An 18,865-nucleotide genomic window follows, 5' to 3' on the forward strand; every position below is an offset into this window, starting at 1 on the left:
GAGTTTATGAGTGTCATAGTCCCATTTCCACTTTTCATTCTAGAACTCGGTTGGGACTCTGTAAGGCCCACTTCACAGGACTTTCTCTCTTCATAGATATGTTGAGGTATTGAGACAAATGGACCCTAAATCCAGGGAGCCCTGAAGAGCTAATATATCAATTGGGGGCATTAACCTCATGGATCAATTTATTTTTTTTAATTAACATGTTTCTTTGTTTGGTGTCAGAAGATGCATGTGCTCATGAGAGATAGAGAACATCCCCAGTGAGGAAGACCTTTACATTTCCATGTATGTTTAGAATTAGTTTGTCATTTTTTTGAACTTACTAGAGGTACACTTGCTCTATTGAGATAGACAGAGAAAGTGAGAAAGCAGTCCCAAGGGGAATGTTACACTGCAATCTCATCTCTATTTCTTTTTTCAAGATTTTGGGCACGCACACACAGACACATACACACACATACCCTGCATGTTTCTCAACCTGCCAGTTCTGGGACTTGAACCATGCAGTCATGTTACCAGTTGACTCCAGCTCAGCAATTTCAAAAACATTATGCATCTGGGATTTGGATTGCGGTTACATTGAATCTATAGATCAGCTTGAAGGAACTGGTAACTTAAAATATTAAGTCTTCCAGGTCAGCCCCATGGCTTAGTTGTTAAGAGAGTCAGATCCCACATGGCTGATTACAAGGTTGAATCTTGGCCTTGGCAGCTTGGAAAACATGCCTGGTGCATGTGTAGGTGTGTCCAAGATCTCAACAGGATGAAGAAATGGAGAAAAGGATTGTGGCCTCGCTAAAAGATGCTTTCTCCTCTCCCTATCTCTCTCTGGTGAGTGCATGCACCCTCTAGCAGCATAAAGGAAGGAAGAAAGGAAATAAGGAAGGAAGGAAGGTTGGAAGAAAGGTCTTCCAATTCTTGGTCATATTATTAGTTTATTAAGCTCTTTAATTATTTTAGCTCTTTTATTTCTCTTAGTGGTGTATTGTGGTTTTAGTAGATAGACCTACTAAAGAAGTATACCATTTTTTTTTTTTTAAGAGAGATTTTTGCTGTAGGGTGTGTGCACTTGCCAGATAGACACAGAGAGAGAGGGAGACAGAAAGCAAGAAATCACCCCTCAGGGGGGATGACCATACTACAATCCCTTATCCATTCCTCTCTCAAGATCTTGGGCATGCATGTACACATGCCCAGCATGAGTTTTAAGCCTCCAGGTCTGGGACTTGAACCACGGTCAATTATGTGGGAGTCCAGCCACGTAACCATTATGTCATCTGCTGGTCCTATTTTTACATATTTTGCTTTTGGATGCCACTGTAAATGGTATTGTATTTCTAAAATTTAATTTCCAATTTATCATTGATAGTATACAGAAATGCAATAGATTTAAAAAATTTGCTTCCTGACTGACATACCAGATACGTGGGTATTGATATGGCAGGTACTTTTCTCCTCTGACATATTTATAGACACTTTGCTTAACCCTGACAAAGGCAGCCATCTGGTTCCACTGTTATAACCTGGAGCTTTGTCAGTTCTCTGTTTCAGAGTCCTAATTCCATTCATAGTGGCCGTTGTCATCACAACACCTCATGGGACATTGTGCTATTCCTCTGAAACTTTGGCAAGACCCAAGTGTGCTACAGGGTGGGAAACAAATCTCTTGAAAATTCAGGCACATGGGGTGTTCTAGAATATATTCTCCAAATGTTTTTAAAAAGCTTGCTACACTTTGCAACTCATTATTTTTTCCTAATATAAACATTTTTATTTTTTATTATTTTTTAATGTCTGTCAAATGTTTTTCCATCTTTCAGATGTTTCTCCCCATTGTACCTCACACCTAACTTCCACCACCCACTCTACAAACCACTTTCCCTTCTTATAGTCTCTAGCATCTACATTCATCCTCTCCACCATCACATCTTCAGATCTCTCAATCTCTGCCATAGACATTCAGTATAAGTTGAGTGGGGATATACAGTGTGTATCTTTCAAAATCTGGCTCACTTTGCTCAACATTAAGGCTTCTATATTCATCCATTTTGAGTCAAACAATTTATCGTTATTATTTTAATTTGACCAGAAAGAGACAGAGAGAGAGAGAGACAGGGCAAGTGAGAAAGCGAGTCACAGATCTGGGACTCAAACCACAGTTGGCCACGTGGAAGTCTAGCACCTTAACCACCATGCTATCTGCCAGCCACCTCACTGTTTCTTATAGCTTTGTAGTATTCCATAGTATATATGTTCCACAGTTTTTCAGCCCAGTGATCAGTTTTTGGACATTTAGATTGATTCCATGTTTTGGCAATTGTGAATAATGCAGCAATAAACATGGATATCTTTCTGATTGAGTGTTCTCCTATTTTGGGGGTATATATCAAGAAGTGGGATAACTGGGTCATATGGAAGTTCTATTTGTAGATTTTTTTTTTTTTTGGAGAGTTTTTTTTCCCCCTGCTATAGGGCGCATGCGCTCGCCAGAGAGACAGAGAGAGACATAGAGACAGAAAGTGAGAAATCACCCCCCAGGGGGGATGGTCATAACGCAGTCCCTTCTCTTCCATTCTCCTCTCGGGATCTTGGGCACGCATGCACATGTGCCTGGCGTGAGTTTTAAGCCACTGGGTCTGGGACGCGAACCGCAGTCGGCTACGTGGGAGTCCAGCAACATAGCCATTACGCTAACTGCTGGTTCCCTATTTGTAGATTTTTAAGAAACCTCTGTATTGTTTCCCACAGAAGTTGAACTAATTTACATTCCCACCAACAATGTAAGAGGGTTCCATTTTCACCACAGCCTGTACAGCACTTGTTGTCGTTCTTTATTTTTTTTTTATCATAGTCATTCTAACTAGAGTTAAATGGTATCTCGTTGTGGTTTTAATTTGTGTTTCCCTTATGTCAGGAGACTTTGAACATCTATTTGTATGCGTCTTGGAGAGTTATCTCTTCAATTCATTTGCCCACTTTTTAAATGGAATTATTCTTTTTCTTTTTTTTTTTTCCTAATGGATGAGCCACTTGAGTTTCCTATACATACTGGTTATCAATCCCTTGTCTGAGGAATAATCTGCAAATATTTCCTCCATTCCAAGGGTTATTTTTTTCACTCTTACTTTTGTTTCTTTTGTGGTGAGAAAGCTTTTTAGCTTGATATAATTCTACTTGTCTATGTTGGGACTGTTAATTGTGCTTTAAGGGTCTTATTTAAGAAATCTTTGCCTACTCCAATATCTTCAAAAGTTTTTCCTATGTTTTCTACTAGTAGTTTTGTAGTTTGAGGCTTTATACTTAATTCTTTGGACCATTTGAGTCAATTCTTGTTAATGGTGAGAAATAGGGGTCCATTTCATTTCTCTGCAGGTGGGTATTTAGTTCTTCCAGCACCATTCGCTGAAAAGACTCTTTTCTCTACTGGACTGTCTTGTCCCTTTTGTCAAAGATTAGTTGGTTGTATGATTTGTGTTTTATTTCTGGATTCTCTGTTCCATTGATCTCTGTGTCTGTTTTAGTGCCAGTAGTATGCTGTTTTGATTATCACTTGTTTGTAATATATTTTAAAGTCAGACAGTGAGAAGACTCCTATTTTATTTTATTTTTTTGAGAGGTTGCTTTTTTTTTTTTTTTGCCATAGGGCGCGTGCGCTTGCCAGACAGACAGAGACAGAGAGACAAAAGTGAGAAATCACCCCCCGGGGGGGATGGCCACGCTGCAATCCCTTCTTCTCCATTCTCCTCTCAGGATCTTGGGCACGCACGCACAAGCGCCCGGTGTGAGTTTTAAGCCACCGGGTCTGGGACTCGAACTGCGGTGGGCTACATGGGAGTCCAGCGACATAGCCATTACGCTAACTGCTGGTCCCTCCTATTTTATTTTTTTGGCACAGTATTGCCTTGACCATATGGGTCTTTTATGATTCCAGACAAATTTTATAATTGTTTTCTTCTATTTATGTGAAGAATGTCTTGGGTAATTGGATTAGAATCAAGTTAATTTGATTAATTTGGGTAGAACTGACTTTTTTTTTTTTTAGGGTTTTTGCCATAAAGTGCATGTGCTTGCTGTACAGAGACAGAGAGAGAGACAGAGAGAGGGAAAGCAAGAAATAATTTCCCCCTTCCCCATCAGTGGGGATGGCCACACCACAATTCCTTCTCCTCCATCTTCCTCTTGGCATTTTGGGCACACACACACATTTGCCCAGAATAATTTTCCATCTGCTGGGTCCAGGACTCTAACCATAGTCAGTCATGTGGGAATCCAGCACCTTAACCACTATGCCATCTGCTGGCCCCAGAACTGACATTTTGATGGTACTGATTCTTCTAATCCAAGAGTACAGAATGTCTGTTCATTTTTTTGTATCACACTCAATTTCTTTTTTCAGTTTTTTTAATAGTTTTTCTTGTAGAGGTCTTTCACCTCTTTGCATTTGATTTTATGATGACCTTGTGCCTTATAACCTTGCTAAATTTAATGATTAACTCTAGTAGTTATTTGGTATATTCTTTAGGATATTTGTGTGTGTGTGTGTGTGTGTGTGTGTGTGTGTGTACACAATCATGTCATTTGTGAATAAAGCCTTTTACTTCATTAAAAAAAAATTTTTTTTGACTTCTATTTCTTTTTCTTGCCTTATTGCTTCAGCTAGGACCTCCAGTACAGTATGAATAAAAGTAGTGAGAGTGAACATCCTTTTTTGTGTTAAGTTTTAATGGAGAAGTGTTCAGTCTTTTACTAGTGAGTATGTTAACTATGGGGTTTAAAAATGTATTAATTTTTGGACCAGCAGATAGCATAATGGTTATGTTGCTGGACTCCCATGTAGTCAACCATGGTTGGAGTCCTGGACCTGAAGCCTTAAAACTCAAATCAGGCATATGTGCATGCATGCCCAAAATCCAGAGAAGAGAATAGAGGAGAAGGGATTGTGGCATGACTATTCCCCCTGGAGGGTGATTTTTTTGCTTTCTGTCTCTCTGGAAAGTGTATGTGCCCTACAGCAAAAATCTCTCTCTAAAACTAATTAATTTATTAAAGTCATATTTTAATTCTATTTTTCCATTCAGGATTTGGGGCATGCACACACATGTGCCTGGTGTGATTCTCAAGCTCCCTTGTCAAGTCTGGGATTCTATTCAAGGTTGGCCATGTAGGAGTCCAGTGCCTCAACCACCATGCCACTTGCTGGCTCCTGTGGTAAAACATATGTAATAAAAAAAAAAAATTAACCACTTTGGGGCAGCAGGTGGTGTGGTGGTTATGGTACTCAACTCCCACATGGCTGACCATGGTTTGAGTCCAGGAACTGGCAGATTGCTTTTTCACATCCCCTCTCTCTCTAGTCAAATTAAAAAGTTATAATAAATAAAATTACAAAAACATTGAACCATTTTAACTATTTCTGACTATACAAATAAGTGTCATTAAGAATATTTACATATTCTTGTGAATATGGTTATACAACTGTCTCCACAATCTACTTCCAACAAATTTTTATCTTCCTAAATGGAAACTCTGTATTCATTAAACAATAACTCTTCATTCTACCCCATCCCCCATCCTCCCCATGCCTTAGTCCCTGGCAATCACCATTCTACTTTCTGTCATGAAATTGACTACTGATAGGCACCTCATAAAAGAGAAATTATATAATATTTGACCTTTTTTATTCCATTTCACTTAGTAAAATGTCTTAAATATTCATCCATGTTGTAGCATATGTCAGAATTATATTCTTTTTTAAGGCTGAATAATATTTAATTTTATGTGTATAACACATTTCTATTTATCCATATATACATCTATGGGTTTTTGGATTGTTCCAGCTTTTGTCTATTGTGAATAATGCTGTTACGAACATGATGTATAGTATTCATTTGAATCCCTGCTTTCACTTGTGTATATTCTAATGTGATGATTATACCGTTTTTCTCCCTTTATTCTCTTACTATGATGAATTACAGTGATTTTTAAATGTTAAACCATTCTTACATTTCTGGGATAGACCTCATCTGGCAATCATTTATTTTCCTTTTTATATATTTTCCTTTTCTCATAATGTGAACTCTTCTCTTTCCTGAAGAGTTTGCATAAGATTTTATTTAGTTCTGATATATTTGATCGTTTTCACCAATAAAGCCATTTGGGTCTGGAGTTTTCATCATGAATTTAGTGGCTTTAATAAATAGAGATTCATCTAAATTAAAAAAAAATTTTTTTGAGAGGATTTTTGCTATAGGGCATGTGTGCTCGCCAGACAGAGAGAGACAGAGAGACAGAAAGCGAGAAATCACCCCCCGGGGGGATGGCCACTGGCCACGCCACAATCCCTTCTCCTCCATTTTCCTCTTTAGATCTTGGGCACACATGCACACGTGCCCGGCGTGAGTTTTAAGTCACCAGGTCTGGGACACGAACCATGGTTGACTACATAGGAGTACAGCGACATAGCCATTATGCTAACTGCTGGTCCTGTTAAAAATGTTTTTAAAAATGTCCAGAGGACACATGTACTTGCCAAAGGGGTGGAAGGAGAAAGAATCTCTCAATGGAGCATAGTCATGCTGCAATCCCTTCTCCTCCGACTTTCTATCCCATCAGGATTTTGGTCATGCATGTATATGCACCCAATGTGTGTTTTTTTTTTTTTTTTTGAGAAGTTTTCGCTATAGGGTGCATGCGCTCGCCAGACAGACAGAGACATAGAGACAGAAAGCGAGAAATCACCCCCCAGGGACACCCAATGTGTTTTTTAAGCTGCTGGGACTGGATTTTAATTGCATTCAGCCATGTGTGAGCCATTTTCCTTAACCACTAGGCTATGGTGTCTGCTGCCTTTTTTTTTTTTTTTTTAAGTTTTATTTATCTATTTATTTCTTCTGTGAGCAGGGATGGGGGCATATTTTCCACCAGTTTCTTGATGCCATGATCTACCCTCAGCCTCAGCCAGCCTTGGGTCATTGGTACATACAGCATACTTAGAAAGGTCTCCAGACACATATTGGAAACTTCCCATGAGGGTCAACTTCACAGTCTCATTTTACTTCTGCACCGTGATCTGATCCCTAGATTTTCTTTTTATGTCAGTTTTGGTAATTCATGTTTTTCAAGGAATTTTCCCCCTTCATCTAAATTGTTCAATTTATTAATAAGAAGTTGTTTACAATAATGTTTTAACATCCTTTTAAAATCTTCAGGAACTGTAGTGACACCTCCTTGTTCATTCCTAAGACTGGCAATTTGTGTTTACATCTTTTTTCTCAGTTAGTTCAACTAGGGTCTTATCAATGATTATTTTTTGTGTTTTCAAAGAATCAGTGTCTGTTTTATTGATTTCTTTCTTTCTGTTTTTTTCCCCCTATTTCTGCTCTTATCTTTATTATTTCCTTTTTAATATTTACTTTGGGTTTCATGTTTTTTGTAACTTCTTAATGTGGAAACGTAAATGATTAATTTAAAAACTTAGTTGTTTAATAGACCACTTAAAAGCTATAAATTTTCCTCTAACTTCTGTATTAGTGACAAATTTTGATATTTGCATTTTCATTTCATTTTCGTGCAGTTTAAGATGTCTCCTAATTATCCTCATGATTTTTCAATTTCCCTAGAGGGTTATTTTGAGGAGTCAGTCATGGAAATGAACTAGAATTTTTTAAAAAACCTATTTAATTGTTTAATTTCCAAGTATTCAGGAATTTTCTAAATATCTATTTGATTTCTAACTTATTTTATTATGGTCAGAGAACATATGTATTGTGTGTGTGTGTGTGTGTGTGTTTAATTTGCCAGAAGGTGTGTGTACTCATCAGAGACAGAGAGAAAAAGCATCCCACGTGGGGAATGGTTACACCACAATCCCTTTTTCAGTCTCCTCTCAGTAATTTGGGTGTGCACACATGCCTAGCATATTTCTCAAACTGCTAGGTCTGGGACTCAAATTGCTCAGTCAGCCAGCTGGGATCCAGCCACCTTAACCTCCACATCACCAGATGGCTCTTTGTTACGTATTTTTAACATCCTTTTATCTGTGGAGACCTGTTTTATGGTTCTGTATATGGTTCATCCTGTTAAATAGTTCATGTATATTTGAAAAGAGTATATATCATCTGTCATTGTTTGTGTAATAGTTTTACTTTATTTATTCTGAAGCTCTGTTAGTGGGTACATACGTATTTAGGATTATTATGTCTTCTTGATGAATTAATTTTCTTATTTTGGTGTATCTTTATATTTAGTAATATTTCTTGTTCTAAATTCTGGTTTGTCTAATGTTAATATACCCACCATAGTTTTATTTTTATAGAGAGATACTTTTACTATAGAGCACATGCACTCGCTGGAAAGACAGAGAGACAGAAAGCGAGAAATCACTTCCCAGGGGGAAGGGCCACACCACATTCGCTTCTCCTCCATTCTCTTCTTGGGATTTTGGGAATGCATACAGATGTACCCGGCGTGAGTTTTAAGCCACCAGGTCCAGGACTTGAACCGCGATTGACTACGTCCAGTGACGTAACCATTACACCATCTGCTGCCTCCTCCCCACTTTAGTTTTCTTATGATTAATGTTTGCATGTCATGCCTTTTTTTTTTTTATAATTGACAGAGTATAGGTATGCTTGCCCGAGAGAGAGAGAGAGAGAGAGAAAGAGAGAGAGAGAGAGAGAGAGAAACTGCCCTCCCTTTCAGTAATGCATGGTCACATTATAATCCTTTTTCCTACATTGTTCATTTCCCTCAAGATTTAGGGCACTCGTGCAGATACACCCTCATGTTGTTTAAGCCACCAACACCAGGATTCCATGTAGAGTCTGGCCGATAATGCATAGCACTTAACCACTGCACTACAGGTCCACCAGTGCATGTTGTTTCACTTTCTTTCTTTTTTTTTCATATTGTGACTTTTAAGTTACTTGTGTGAGTTTCTTATAGATACTATATAGTTAGTTCTCCTCATTGATGTTTATCTGTTTATTTCAACTTTTATCGAATTGTTAGTCCATTTGAACTTATCAATTGGGTTGGGTTTAAGACTACCGTCTTTTACTTGCTTTCTGTTTTTTCTTTCTTTGTTCCTAGTTTTCTTTTTACACTTTCCAAAAAAAATTTCTTAGAGTTTTTGGTATAGGGTGCGTGTGCTCTCTGGAGAAAGACAGAGAGAAGGAAGGTGAGAAATCACCCCTGGGGGGGGAAGGGGGTGGCCACACTACAATACCTTTGGCTCCATTGTCCTCTCAGGATTTTGGGCATGCACACACATTCACCTGGCATGATTTTCAAGCCGCTGAGTCTGGGATGCAAACCGTGATTGGCCATGTGGGAGTTCAGCACCTTAACCACCACACCACCTGATGGCCCCCGAAGCATGTTTTTAAAAGATTTTCTTTCTTTCTTTCTTTCTTTCTTTCTTTCTTTCTTTCTTTCTTTCTTTCTTTCTTTCTTTCTCTCTCTCTCTCTCTCTCTCTCTCTCTCTCTCTCTTTCTGTGTGTAGCACAGATCTGCTGGTAACTAATTCTTTCATCTTTTCTTTATTTTGAAATGTCTTCTTTTTTTTTCTTTTTTGAAAACCTTTTTTTTACTGAATATTTAGAATTTCTCCTATTTCTCATTTTTAATTGTATAGTGGATATGGTGAGTATTAACTTGTTGAGGGTCTGGATTTAGTTGTCCTCTTTAAAGTATGTTGAATTGTATTTTGGCAGCTTGCATACCAGCTTGATTTGTTCAGATCTCTTTTTACATCATCTTTTGGTTCTGCTTTCTTTATTGTTGACTTCATTCTTGGTTAGAATATGTTAATGTTATAGGAAATGGCTCCTGGCGTCTTACATATTGCTTTCTTAAAAGGAGAAGGAACGATTCTCATTCTCAGAATTCATATTAATTTCCCCTTGAGAATGCTGACTTAACTGGCTGACACACCCACACTGCCATAACCACAGTGCATAGGGTGATAGGGTATTTTGATGGGTCCACCCTATGATTAATACCCTCATAGAATCACATAAAGAAGGGAAGAAGGTAGTTTTTAGAAGAAAGAGATTAAAATGGTCAAGAAAAAGAAAAGAACAGAACAGAAAAAAAAATGATGGTCTATGTAGAGCTCTTAAAATCTTCTGAGAGCTTTTTATTTTTTCTTTTGGAGAGGTTTTTGCTATAGGGTGTGTGTGTTCTCCAGAAAGACAGAGAGAAATAACCCTCCAGGGAGATGGCCACGCTGCAATCCCTTCTCCTTTCTCCTCTCAGGATCTTGGGCATGCACACACATATGCCTGGCGTGAGTTTAAGCCACCGGGTCCAGGACTCGAATTGCGGTCTACTACATGGGAGTCCAGCGACATAGCCATTATGCTAACTGCTGGTCCCCCAAGAGCTTTTTTAATCTTAAAAATATGTAAGGTTAGGCTCAGTCACAGTGGTACATGCAGCTGGATCCTGTACTTCAAAGACTGGGACCATGTGGGAGACTTGGGTTTGATTCTCACTTCAACCTAAAGGCCAGGCCTGGTGGTGTGCACTCAATGACTCAGAAGGCTGTTGACTCAATGAAACCCTCTTTTAAAAAGAGAGAGAGAGGGAGAGAGAGAGAGAAGAGAAAAGAATAAGACCTGAACTTGGGTACTGCTTGTATCCCTTGGCTTTGGGCTTTCTGTGAGGAAATAGGTTTTTTGTACATGCCTGAATTAAATGCTCTGGCTGTTGATATTCAATTACCAATGTATTTGTTTGTATTTGTAGTGATTACAAATTTCAGAGTGTTGAAAATTAGGTAATTTAGTTATAAGGATTGACTGTACCAAAAGTTTCTTAAGCAGGCCTCATTTATCTCAGCTTTTAGAACTTGAAGTATTAGGGTCCAGTAGATAGCCTACTGTTATGTCACTGGACTCTTAACATGGCTGACTGTGGTTTGAGTGCCCAAAAATCATGCCAGGCACGTGTTTGTGCATGCTCAAGATCCTGAGAGGAGATTAGAGGAAAAGGGATTGCAGCATAGCCATTTCCCCAGGGGGTGATTTCTCATTTTCCCTCTCACTGTCTCTGTCTCTCTGGAGAGCGTATGTGCCCTAAGGCAAAAAAAACTCTTAAAAACAAGGAAAGAAATTGGAAGTATTGAGGCCAGCAGGTGGCATGGTGGTTGGGGTGCTGGACTCCCACATGGCTGACCATGGTTCAAGTCCCAGACTTTGCTTTCTCATTTTCTCTCCCTGTCTCTCTCTGTCTCTCTCTGGTGAGTGCATGTGACCTATGGCAAATTAAATAATAATAGATAAAATAAAATCAATAATTCTTTTTAAAAATGTGGAAGTATTGCAATGGGCAATTCTCCAGCTCTAATTTATATCTATTATTTATTTTGAGTATTTATGTTAGATACTAGCTTTTATTTTTCACCTTTATTTTAATTTTAATTTTGAATTTTCCCATAGTACACAAAATAGTTCCTTATACATAATAATGACCCAATAAGTATTTATTTAATTATTTTATTCGTATCAGTGTCTTTTGGAAGAGAAGACTGCAGAATAAATAATGTACAAATCTTGCTTGTTTATGAACTTTTTTCTCTGAGGGAAAAACAGCCTCTGTAATGTTAACTAAATGTTGTATTTCCTAAGAAACAAGATTTTAACAGAAAAGAATAATATCGACATTTTATTTTTAGCTAGTTTAACATACAAAGTAAATACCCCCTTCTAAAAAAGTAACATAAAAAAGTAACATAGTCTTCAGTTTTCCAGTAGAAGAATGTAGTTTCATTATCTCAAAGCTAATGAACAATCATTAGAGTAATCAGTACATAATGTTTAATCGTGCTTTTTTTTTTTTTAAGGTACAGGGAAAACAATGGTGATGGACATGTTTTATGCTTATGTGGAAATGAAGAAGAAGAAGCGGGTTCATTTTCATGGTTTTATGCTGGATGTACACAAAAGTAAGTTGACCTGAAAGAAGTGACTTTTCAGTGGGCAAACACTACCAAAAAGCTTCCTTCGCTGAATTTAAATGTAATCTTCTGGGTCAGTTGGTGGTGTGGTGGTTCCCACTGTGTCCTTATGCGTCCCAGGTCTGGCAGCTTGGAAAACACACCGGGCATGCGTGTGTGTATGCATGCTCAAAAACCCAAAAGAAGAATGGAGAAGGGATTTGCAGTATGGTCATCCCCCTTGAGGGGTGTGTTCTCTCCCTCTCTCTGCCTCTTTCTCTGTTTCTTTCTGGTGAGTGCAGGTACCCTATAGCAAATTAAAAGAAAAGATATAATCTTTTTAAAATGTAGATTGTTTGAAGTAAGGTTTTATTTGTTTTTATTTGTTTTGTGCTATTGAAACACTAAAGTGTTAAGAGTTGATCCTTGGTACCAATTCAGTACTTCCAAATCTGAAAACTGTCTGAAGGTAGGCAGTATCTATTTCTACTAAGGATGGATGGAAAATGTTTAAAACATACTTCTTTCAAGAAGTCATTCTTGGGCCTAGCAGGTGGCGTGGTGTTTGAGGTGCTAGACTCCCACATAGCTGACTATGGTTCGAGTCCTGGACTTGTCGGCTTGCTTTCTCACTTTCCCTGTTTCTGTCTCTCTGTTTCTCCCTGGCCAAATTTTAAAAAATAAAATTAAATAAATAATCCTCTTTTTTAAAGAAAGAAGTCATTCTTCATTTGGGCCTTTACTTTGTGTTATTTTAGTATGTAGGCAGGTATTCAGTTTGTACTGTAGTTGCTAGTATGCTCTACTGTTTTGCTAGTGCTCTTATGTCATTTCAGTTTTGCAGTTTGTCTCCCAGCTGCACTGTCACCTCCTCCAGGCAGGAACATTATAGTTGTTTCAGCATTTAGTACACACATAATGAATGAAGTGAGACTGGCTTTAATGTATTTGGTTAGAGACCAGGGAACATTCTGTTTTGATATGCTTTGTACAACATACATTACTAAGGCAGGATAACACTCTCCATCTCATCCCTAATATCCTCAGGACTAAGATCGAATTATTGATCTGTCTCATCACCTGTCTATTACTTTGTCCTCTCTGAAGTGATTGAAGAAGTTTCCTTATAACTATAAGGATATAATAATATCTGAATTACTTGTTTTGAGGTAGAGAAAATACAGCTAATTTCAATGATCAGATTTGATTGTATGTGAAACTTAAACTTTATTTTTATATGCACACTAAAATTTCATTTAGAGATTTAAAAATATAGTTATCTAAACTGTATTGTTAATATAATATTTGTTCTGTGTTTAATTTCATTCACTTAAGGAATACATCGTCTTAAACAAAGTTTGCCAAAAAGGAAACCCGGATTTATGGCTAAATCATATGACCCAATAGCTCCTATAGCTGAAGAAATCAGCGAAGAAGCATGTCTCTTATGTTTCGATGAATTTCAGGTAAAGTAGAAATTTTTGTAGATATATAATTATATGTTGAATAAAGTGTGAAGATTTAAATTTTGTTCCTGGCTATAGTAATTGTTTTATAAATTGATTTGACACATCATCATCTCTCTCTCTCTCTTTTTTCTCCTAGAGATTTTTTTTTTTTCTTTTGTGAGAGATTTTTGCTATAGGGTGCATGAGTTTGCTGGAGAAACAGAGAGACAAAGAGATAGAAAGAGAGAAATCACCCCCCAGGGGATATGGCCATTCTGCAGTCCCTTCTCCTCCATTTCCCTCCCAGGATCTTGGGCATGCACACACGTGCCAGGTGTGAGTTTGTAGCAACTGGGTCCAGGACTTGCTCTGTGGTTGGCTACATGGGCGTCTAGCAATGTAACCGCTGCACCATCTGCTGGTCCTGACATATCATCTCTTAATACTTCAATTTTACTCTTGTTTGAGAGTTGGCGAGCCAAGGCCTGTATAGGGCAGATTTAGCCTGCCTGAGTTTGTATGCCCTATGAGAAAAGAGGAATTTTTACATTTTTAAAAGTAATTGAAAGAAGAAGAAGAAAAAGAAAATATAGCAGAGACCCTGTGTGGCTTGCCAACCCTAAAATATTTACTATTCAGTTTTTTTATAGGAAAAGTTTAAATTTTGATCAGTGTCTCTATATTTTGCCTATATCACTGAGATAATGTAATGATTATAAAATAATGTCCTTAAAGATGTCAGAGTTGTTTTAAAAGTATTATATAAAAAATAAGTAATTCATCATCCTATTTAAGCCTTTATAGCATACATATCTGTGATAAAGGGAATTCTTGTTGTTGAACTTTTAAGGTTTCTTCTTGTTTTAGGAAACCTGAAATTATGCTTCTAAATTGGTAGTAGTTCTTTCTTGTTCTGTTTTAAAACATGCACTAGGTCCAGCCATGGTGCACACATGGTAGGCTGCTACTATGTAGTGCCATAGAAGAGGCCTGAGTTCAGATTTGGAGTTGGTCTTAGCATGCTGGGTGTGCTCACACGTGTCTGTGATCCTGGCTGGCTGGAAGGCTGGGTAGGATTGTAGTGTAGTACTTGTGCCTTTTTTTTTTTTTTTTTTGGAGAGGGTTTTGCTGTAGGGCGCGTGTGCTTGCCAGACAGAGAGAGAGAGAGAGATTTTAAGGTACAGGGAAAACAATGGTGATGGACATGTTTTATGCTTATGTGGAAATGAAGAAGAAGAAGCGGGTTCATTTTCATGGTTTTATGCTGGATGTACACAAAAGTAAGTTGACCTGAAAGAAGTGACTTTTCAGTGGGCAAACACTACCAAAAAGCTTCCTTCGCTGAATTTAAATGTAATCTTCTGGGTCAGTTGGTGGTGTGGTGGTTCCCACTGTGTCCTTATGCGTCCCAGGTCTGGCAGCTTGGAAAACACACCGGGCATGCGTGTGTGTATGCATGCTCAAAAACCCAAAAGAAGAATGGAGAAGGGATTTGCAGTATGGTCATCCCCCTTGAGGGGTGTGTTCTCTCCCTCTCTCTGCCTCTTTCTCTGTTTCTTTCTGGTGAGTGCAGGTACCCTATAGCAAATTAAAAGAAAAGATATAATCTTTTTAAAATGTAGATTGTTTGAAGTAAGGTTTTATTTGTTTTTATTTGTTTTGTGCTATTGAAACACTAAAGTGTTAAGAGTTGATCCTTGGTACCAATTCAGTACTTCCAAATCTGAAAACTGTCTGAAGGTAGGCAGTATCTATTTCTACTAAGGATGGATGGAAAATGTTTAAAACACACTTCTTTCAAGAAGTCATTCTTGGGCCTAGCAGGTGGCGTGGTGTTTGAGGTGCTAGACTCCCACATAGCTGACTATGGTTCGAGTCCTGGACTTGTCGGCTTGCTTTCTCACTTTCCCTGTTTCTGTCTCTCTGTTTCTCCCTGGCCAAATTTTAAAAAATAAAATTAAATAAATAATCCTCTTTTTTAAAGAAAGAAGTCATTCTTCATTTGGGCCTTTACTTTGTGTTATTTTAGTATGTAGGCAGGTATTCAGTTTGTACTGTAGTTGCTAGTATGCTCTACTGTTTTGCTAGTGCTCTTATGTCATTTCAGTTTTGCAGTTTGTCTCCCAGCTGCACTGTCACCTCCTCCAGGCAGGAACATTATAGTTGTTTCAGCATTTAGTACACACATAATGAATGAAGTGAGACTGGCTTTAATGTATTTGGTTAGAGACCAGGGAACATTCTGTTTTGATATGCTTTGTACAACATACATTACTAAGGCAGGATAACACTCTCCATCTCATCCCTAATATCCTCAGGACTAAGATCGAATTATTGATCTGTCTCATCACCTGTCTATTACTTTGTCCTCTCTGAAGTGATTGAAGAAGTTTCCTTATAACTATAAGGATATAATAATATCTGAATTACTTGTTTTGAGGTAGAGAAAATACAGCTAATTTCAATGATCAGATTTGATTGTATGTGAAACTTAAACTTTATTTTTATATGCACACTAAAATTTCATTTAGAGATTTAAAAATATAGTTATCTAAACTGTATTGTTAATATAATATTTGTTCTGTGTTTAATTTCATTCACTTAAGGAATACATCGTCTTAAACAAAGTTTGCCAAAAAGGAAACCCGGATTTATGGCTAAATCATATGACCCAATAGCTCCTATAGCTGAAGAAATCAGCGAAGAAGCATGTCTCTTATGTTTCGATGAATTTCAGGTAAAGTAGAAATTTTTGTAGATATATAATTATATGTTGAATAAAGTGTGAAGATTTAAATTTTGTTCCTGGCTATAGTAATTGTTTTATAAATTGATTTGACACATCATCATCTCTCTCTCTCTCTTTTTTCTCCTAGAGATTTTTTTTTTTTCTTTTGTGAGAGATTTTTGCTATAGGGTGCATGAGTTTGCTGGAGAAACAGAGAGACAAAGAGATAGAAAGAGAGAAATCACCCCCCAGGGGATATGGCCATTCTGCAGTCCCTTCTCCTCCATTTCCCTCCCAGGATCTTGGGCATGCACACACGTGCCAGGTGTGAGTTTGTAGCAACTGGGTCCAGGACTTGCTCTGTGGTTGGCTACATGGGCGTCTAGCAATGTAACCGCTGCACCATCTGCTGGTCCTGACATATCATCTCTTAATACTTCAATTTTACTCTTGTTTGAGAGTTGGCGAGCCAAGGCCTGTATAGGGCAGATTTAGCCTGCCTGAGTTTGTATGCCCTATGAGAAAAGAGGAATTTTTACATTTTTAAAAGTAATTGAAAGAAGAAGAAGAAAAAGAAAATATAGCAGAGACCCTGTGTGGCTTGCCAACCCTAAAATATTTACTATTCAGTTTTTTTATAGGAAAAGTTTAAATTTTGATCAGTGTCTCTATATTTTGCCTATATCACTGAGATAATGTAATGATTATAAAATAATGTCCTTAAAGATGTCAGAGTTGTTTTAAAAGTATTATATAAAAAATAAGTAATTCATCATCCTATTTAAGCCTTTATAGCATACATATCTGTGATAAAGGGAATTCTTGTTGTTGAACTTTTAAGGTTTCTTCTTGTTTTAGGAAACCTGAAATTATGCTTCTAAATTGGTAGTAGTTCTTTCTTGTTCTGTTTTAAAACATGCACTAGGTCCAGCCATGGTGCACACATGGTAGGCTGCTACTATGTAGTGCCATAGAAGAGGCCTGAGTTCAGATTTGGAGTTGGTCTTAGCATGCTGGGTGTGCTCACACGTGTCTGTGATCCTGGCTGGCTGGAAGGCTGGGTAGGATTGTAGTGTAGTACTTGTGCCTTTTTTTTTTTTTTGGGGAGGTTTTTTTTTTTTTTTTGCTATAGGGCGCGTGCGCTCGCCAGCCAGCCAGAGACATAGAGACAGAAAGTGAGAAATCACCCCCCCAGGGGGGATGGCCACGCATCAATCCCTTCTCCTCCATTCTCCTCTCGGGATCTTGGGCATGCATGCACATGCGCCTGGCGTGAGTTTAAGCCACCGGGTCCGGGACTCAAACCATGGTCGAGTACGTGTGAGTCCAGCGACATAGCCATTACACTAACTGCTGGTACCAGTACCTGTGCCTTTCTCTTTTTTTTGGAGAGGTTTTTTTTTTTTTTTTTTTTTTTTTGCTATAGGGCGCGTGCGCTCGCCAGCCAGCCAGAGACATAGAGACAGAAAGTGAGAAATCACCCCCCCAGGGGGGATGGTCACGCCGCAATCCCTTTTCTTCCATTCTCCTCTCCAGATCTTGGGCACCGATGCAAACCGGGATGCGAACCGCGGTTGACTACGTGGGAGTCCAGCAACATAGCCATTATACTAACTGCTGGTTCCCAGTACCTGTGCCTTTCTAAACTCTCTTCCTCCCTGCTCCACTCATGAAAAAAAGAATCTTAAAAAACAAAAACAAAAACCTACTTTAATGGGATTATGTGTCCAGCATACCTTTATCCCTAATCATGCATAATGAGTCTCTGGAGCAACTAGATACTACATATAGCTAGCAACAGTCTTGACTGACTGATTGATTGATTTTAAATTTGCTCCAGGGCATGTGGCTTTAACAGAGAAAGAGAGAGACAGAAAGGGCGAGAAAGTGAGAAAGTATCCCTCAGGGGAGATGGCCAATGCTGTCTGTAATCCCTTCTTTTCCATTCTCCTCCATGGGTTTTGGACATGCACACACAAGTTCCAGTATGTTTTTCAAGCTGCTGCAGTTGGCCATGTCGGATCCAGCCATGTTAACCACCATGCCACCGGCTGGCCCTCAATAGTCTTGTTTTATAATAAAGGGAAAGAAGACTTTTCACCAGAAATGCTGCTGTACTAAACAATCTAGGGAGGAGGGATCTTTGCTTCTTTCTTCCTTAGTCATATTAAGACTGATTGGGGGGCCGGCAGGTGACATGGTGGTTAAGGGCACTGGACTCCCACATGGCTGACCATGGTTTGAGTCCTGGACCTGGTGGCTTGCTTTCTCACTTTCTCTCTCTCCCTCTGTCCTTCTCCAGTCAAATTAAAATAAATAAGTTAAATTAAATAAAAGGGTTCCTTTAAAGAAAAAAAAAAGACTGCTTGGCATTCACCCCTCGTATTGTAAAGCCTACAAAGGTTGTCCACAGTAAGGCTTATGGAAAAGAACAGATGGTACTTTGCCACAGTGAAGAGGCATACTAAATACACCAATGTATTGCAGAAAGAAAGGGCTTCTTTTAGTTCTGGAAAAATTGAGTGAACAGTTATGTTGGTTTTACGAACAAAAGTCAAGGTCCCTGTAGTGCAGCGATTAAGTGCTATGTGGAGGGAGCTGGATTCCATATGACTGACTGCAGTTCAAATGCTGGCTCTGGCAACTTGAAAAACTTGCTAGGTGTATGTGCCCAGGATCCTGATGGGAAGGAGCAATGGAGGAAAGGGGATTGCAGAATGACTGTCCCCTGCTGGGGCGGCTCTT

The 18,865-nt window shown here is 38.5% G+C and overlaps 1 protein-coding gene across 2 annotated transcripts in view; it reads left to right on the top strand.

Annotated features, from left to right (window-relative positions):
* The window catches only part of AFG1L (AFG1 like ATPase), a 188,907-nt gene that overhangs the window by 54,861 nt on the left and 115,181 nt on the right, over nucleotides 1-18,865 (top strand). The window contains exons 4-5 of one of the 2 annotated variants that reach the window (XM_006156962.3): nucleotides 11,852-11,953; nucleotides 13,280-13,410. In XM_006156962.3, the coding sequence (XP_006157024.1) occupies nucleotides 11,852-11,953; nucleotides 13,280-13,410 (233 nt within the window). Of the gene's footprint in view, nucleotides 1-11,851; nucleotides 11,954-13,279; nucleotides 13,411-14,570; nucleotides 14,673-15,998; nucleotides 16,130-18,865 lie in introns of both variants that reach the window. The other variant, XM_027775124.1, reaches the window with a different exon arrangement.

The sequence above is a fragment of the Tupaia chinensis genome, unplaced genomic scaffold (assembly GCF_000334495.1).
Source record: "Tupaia chinensis unplaced genomic scaffold, TupChi_1.0 Scaffold000527_1, whole genome shotgun sequence".
NCBI classification, from domain to species: Eukaryota; Metazoa; Chordata; class Mammalia; order Scandentia; family Tupaiidae; genus Tupaia; species Tupaia belangeri.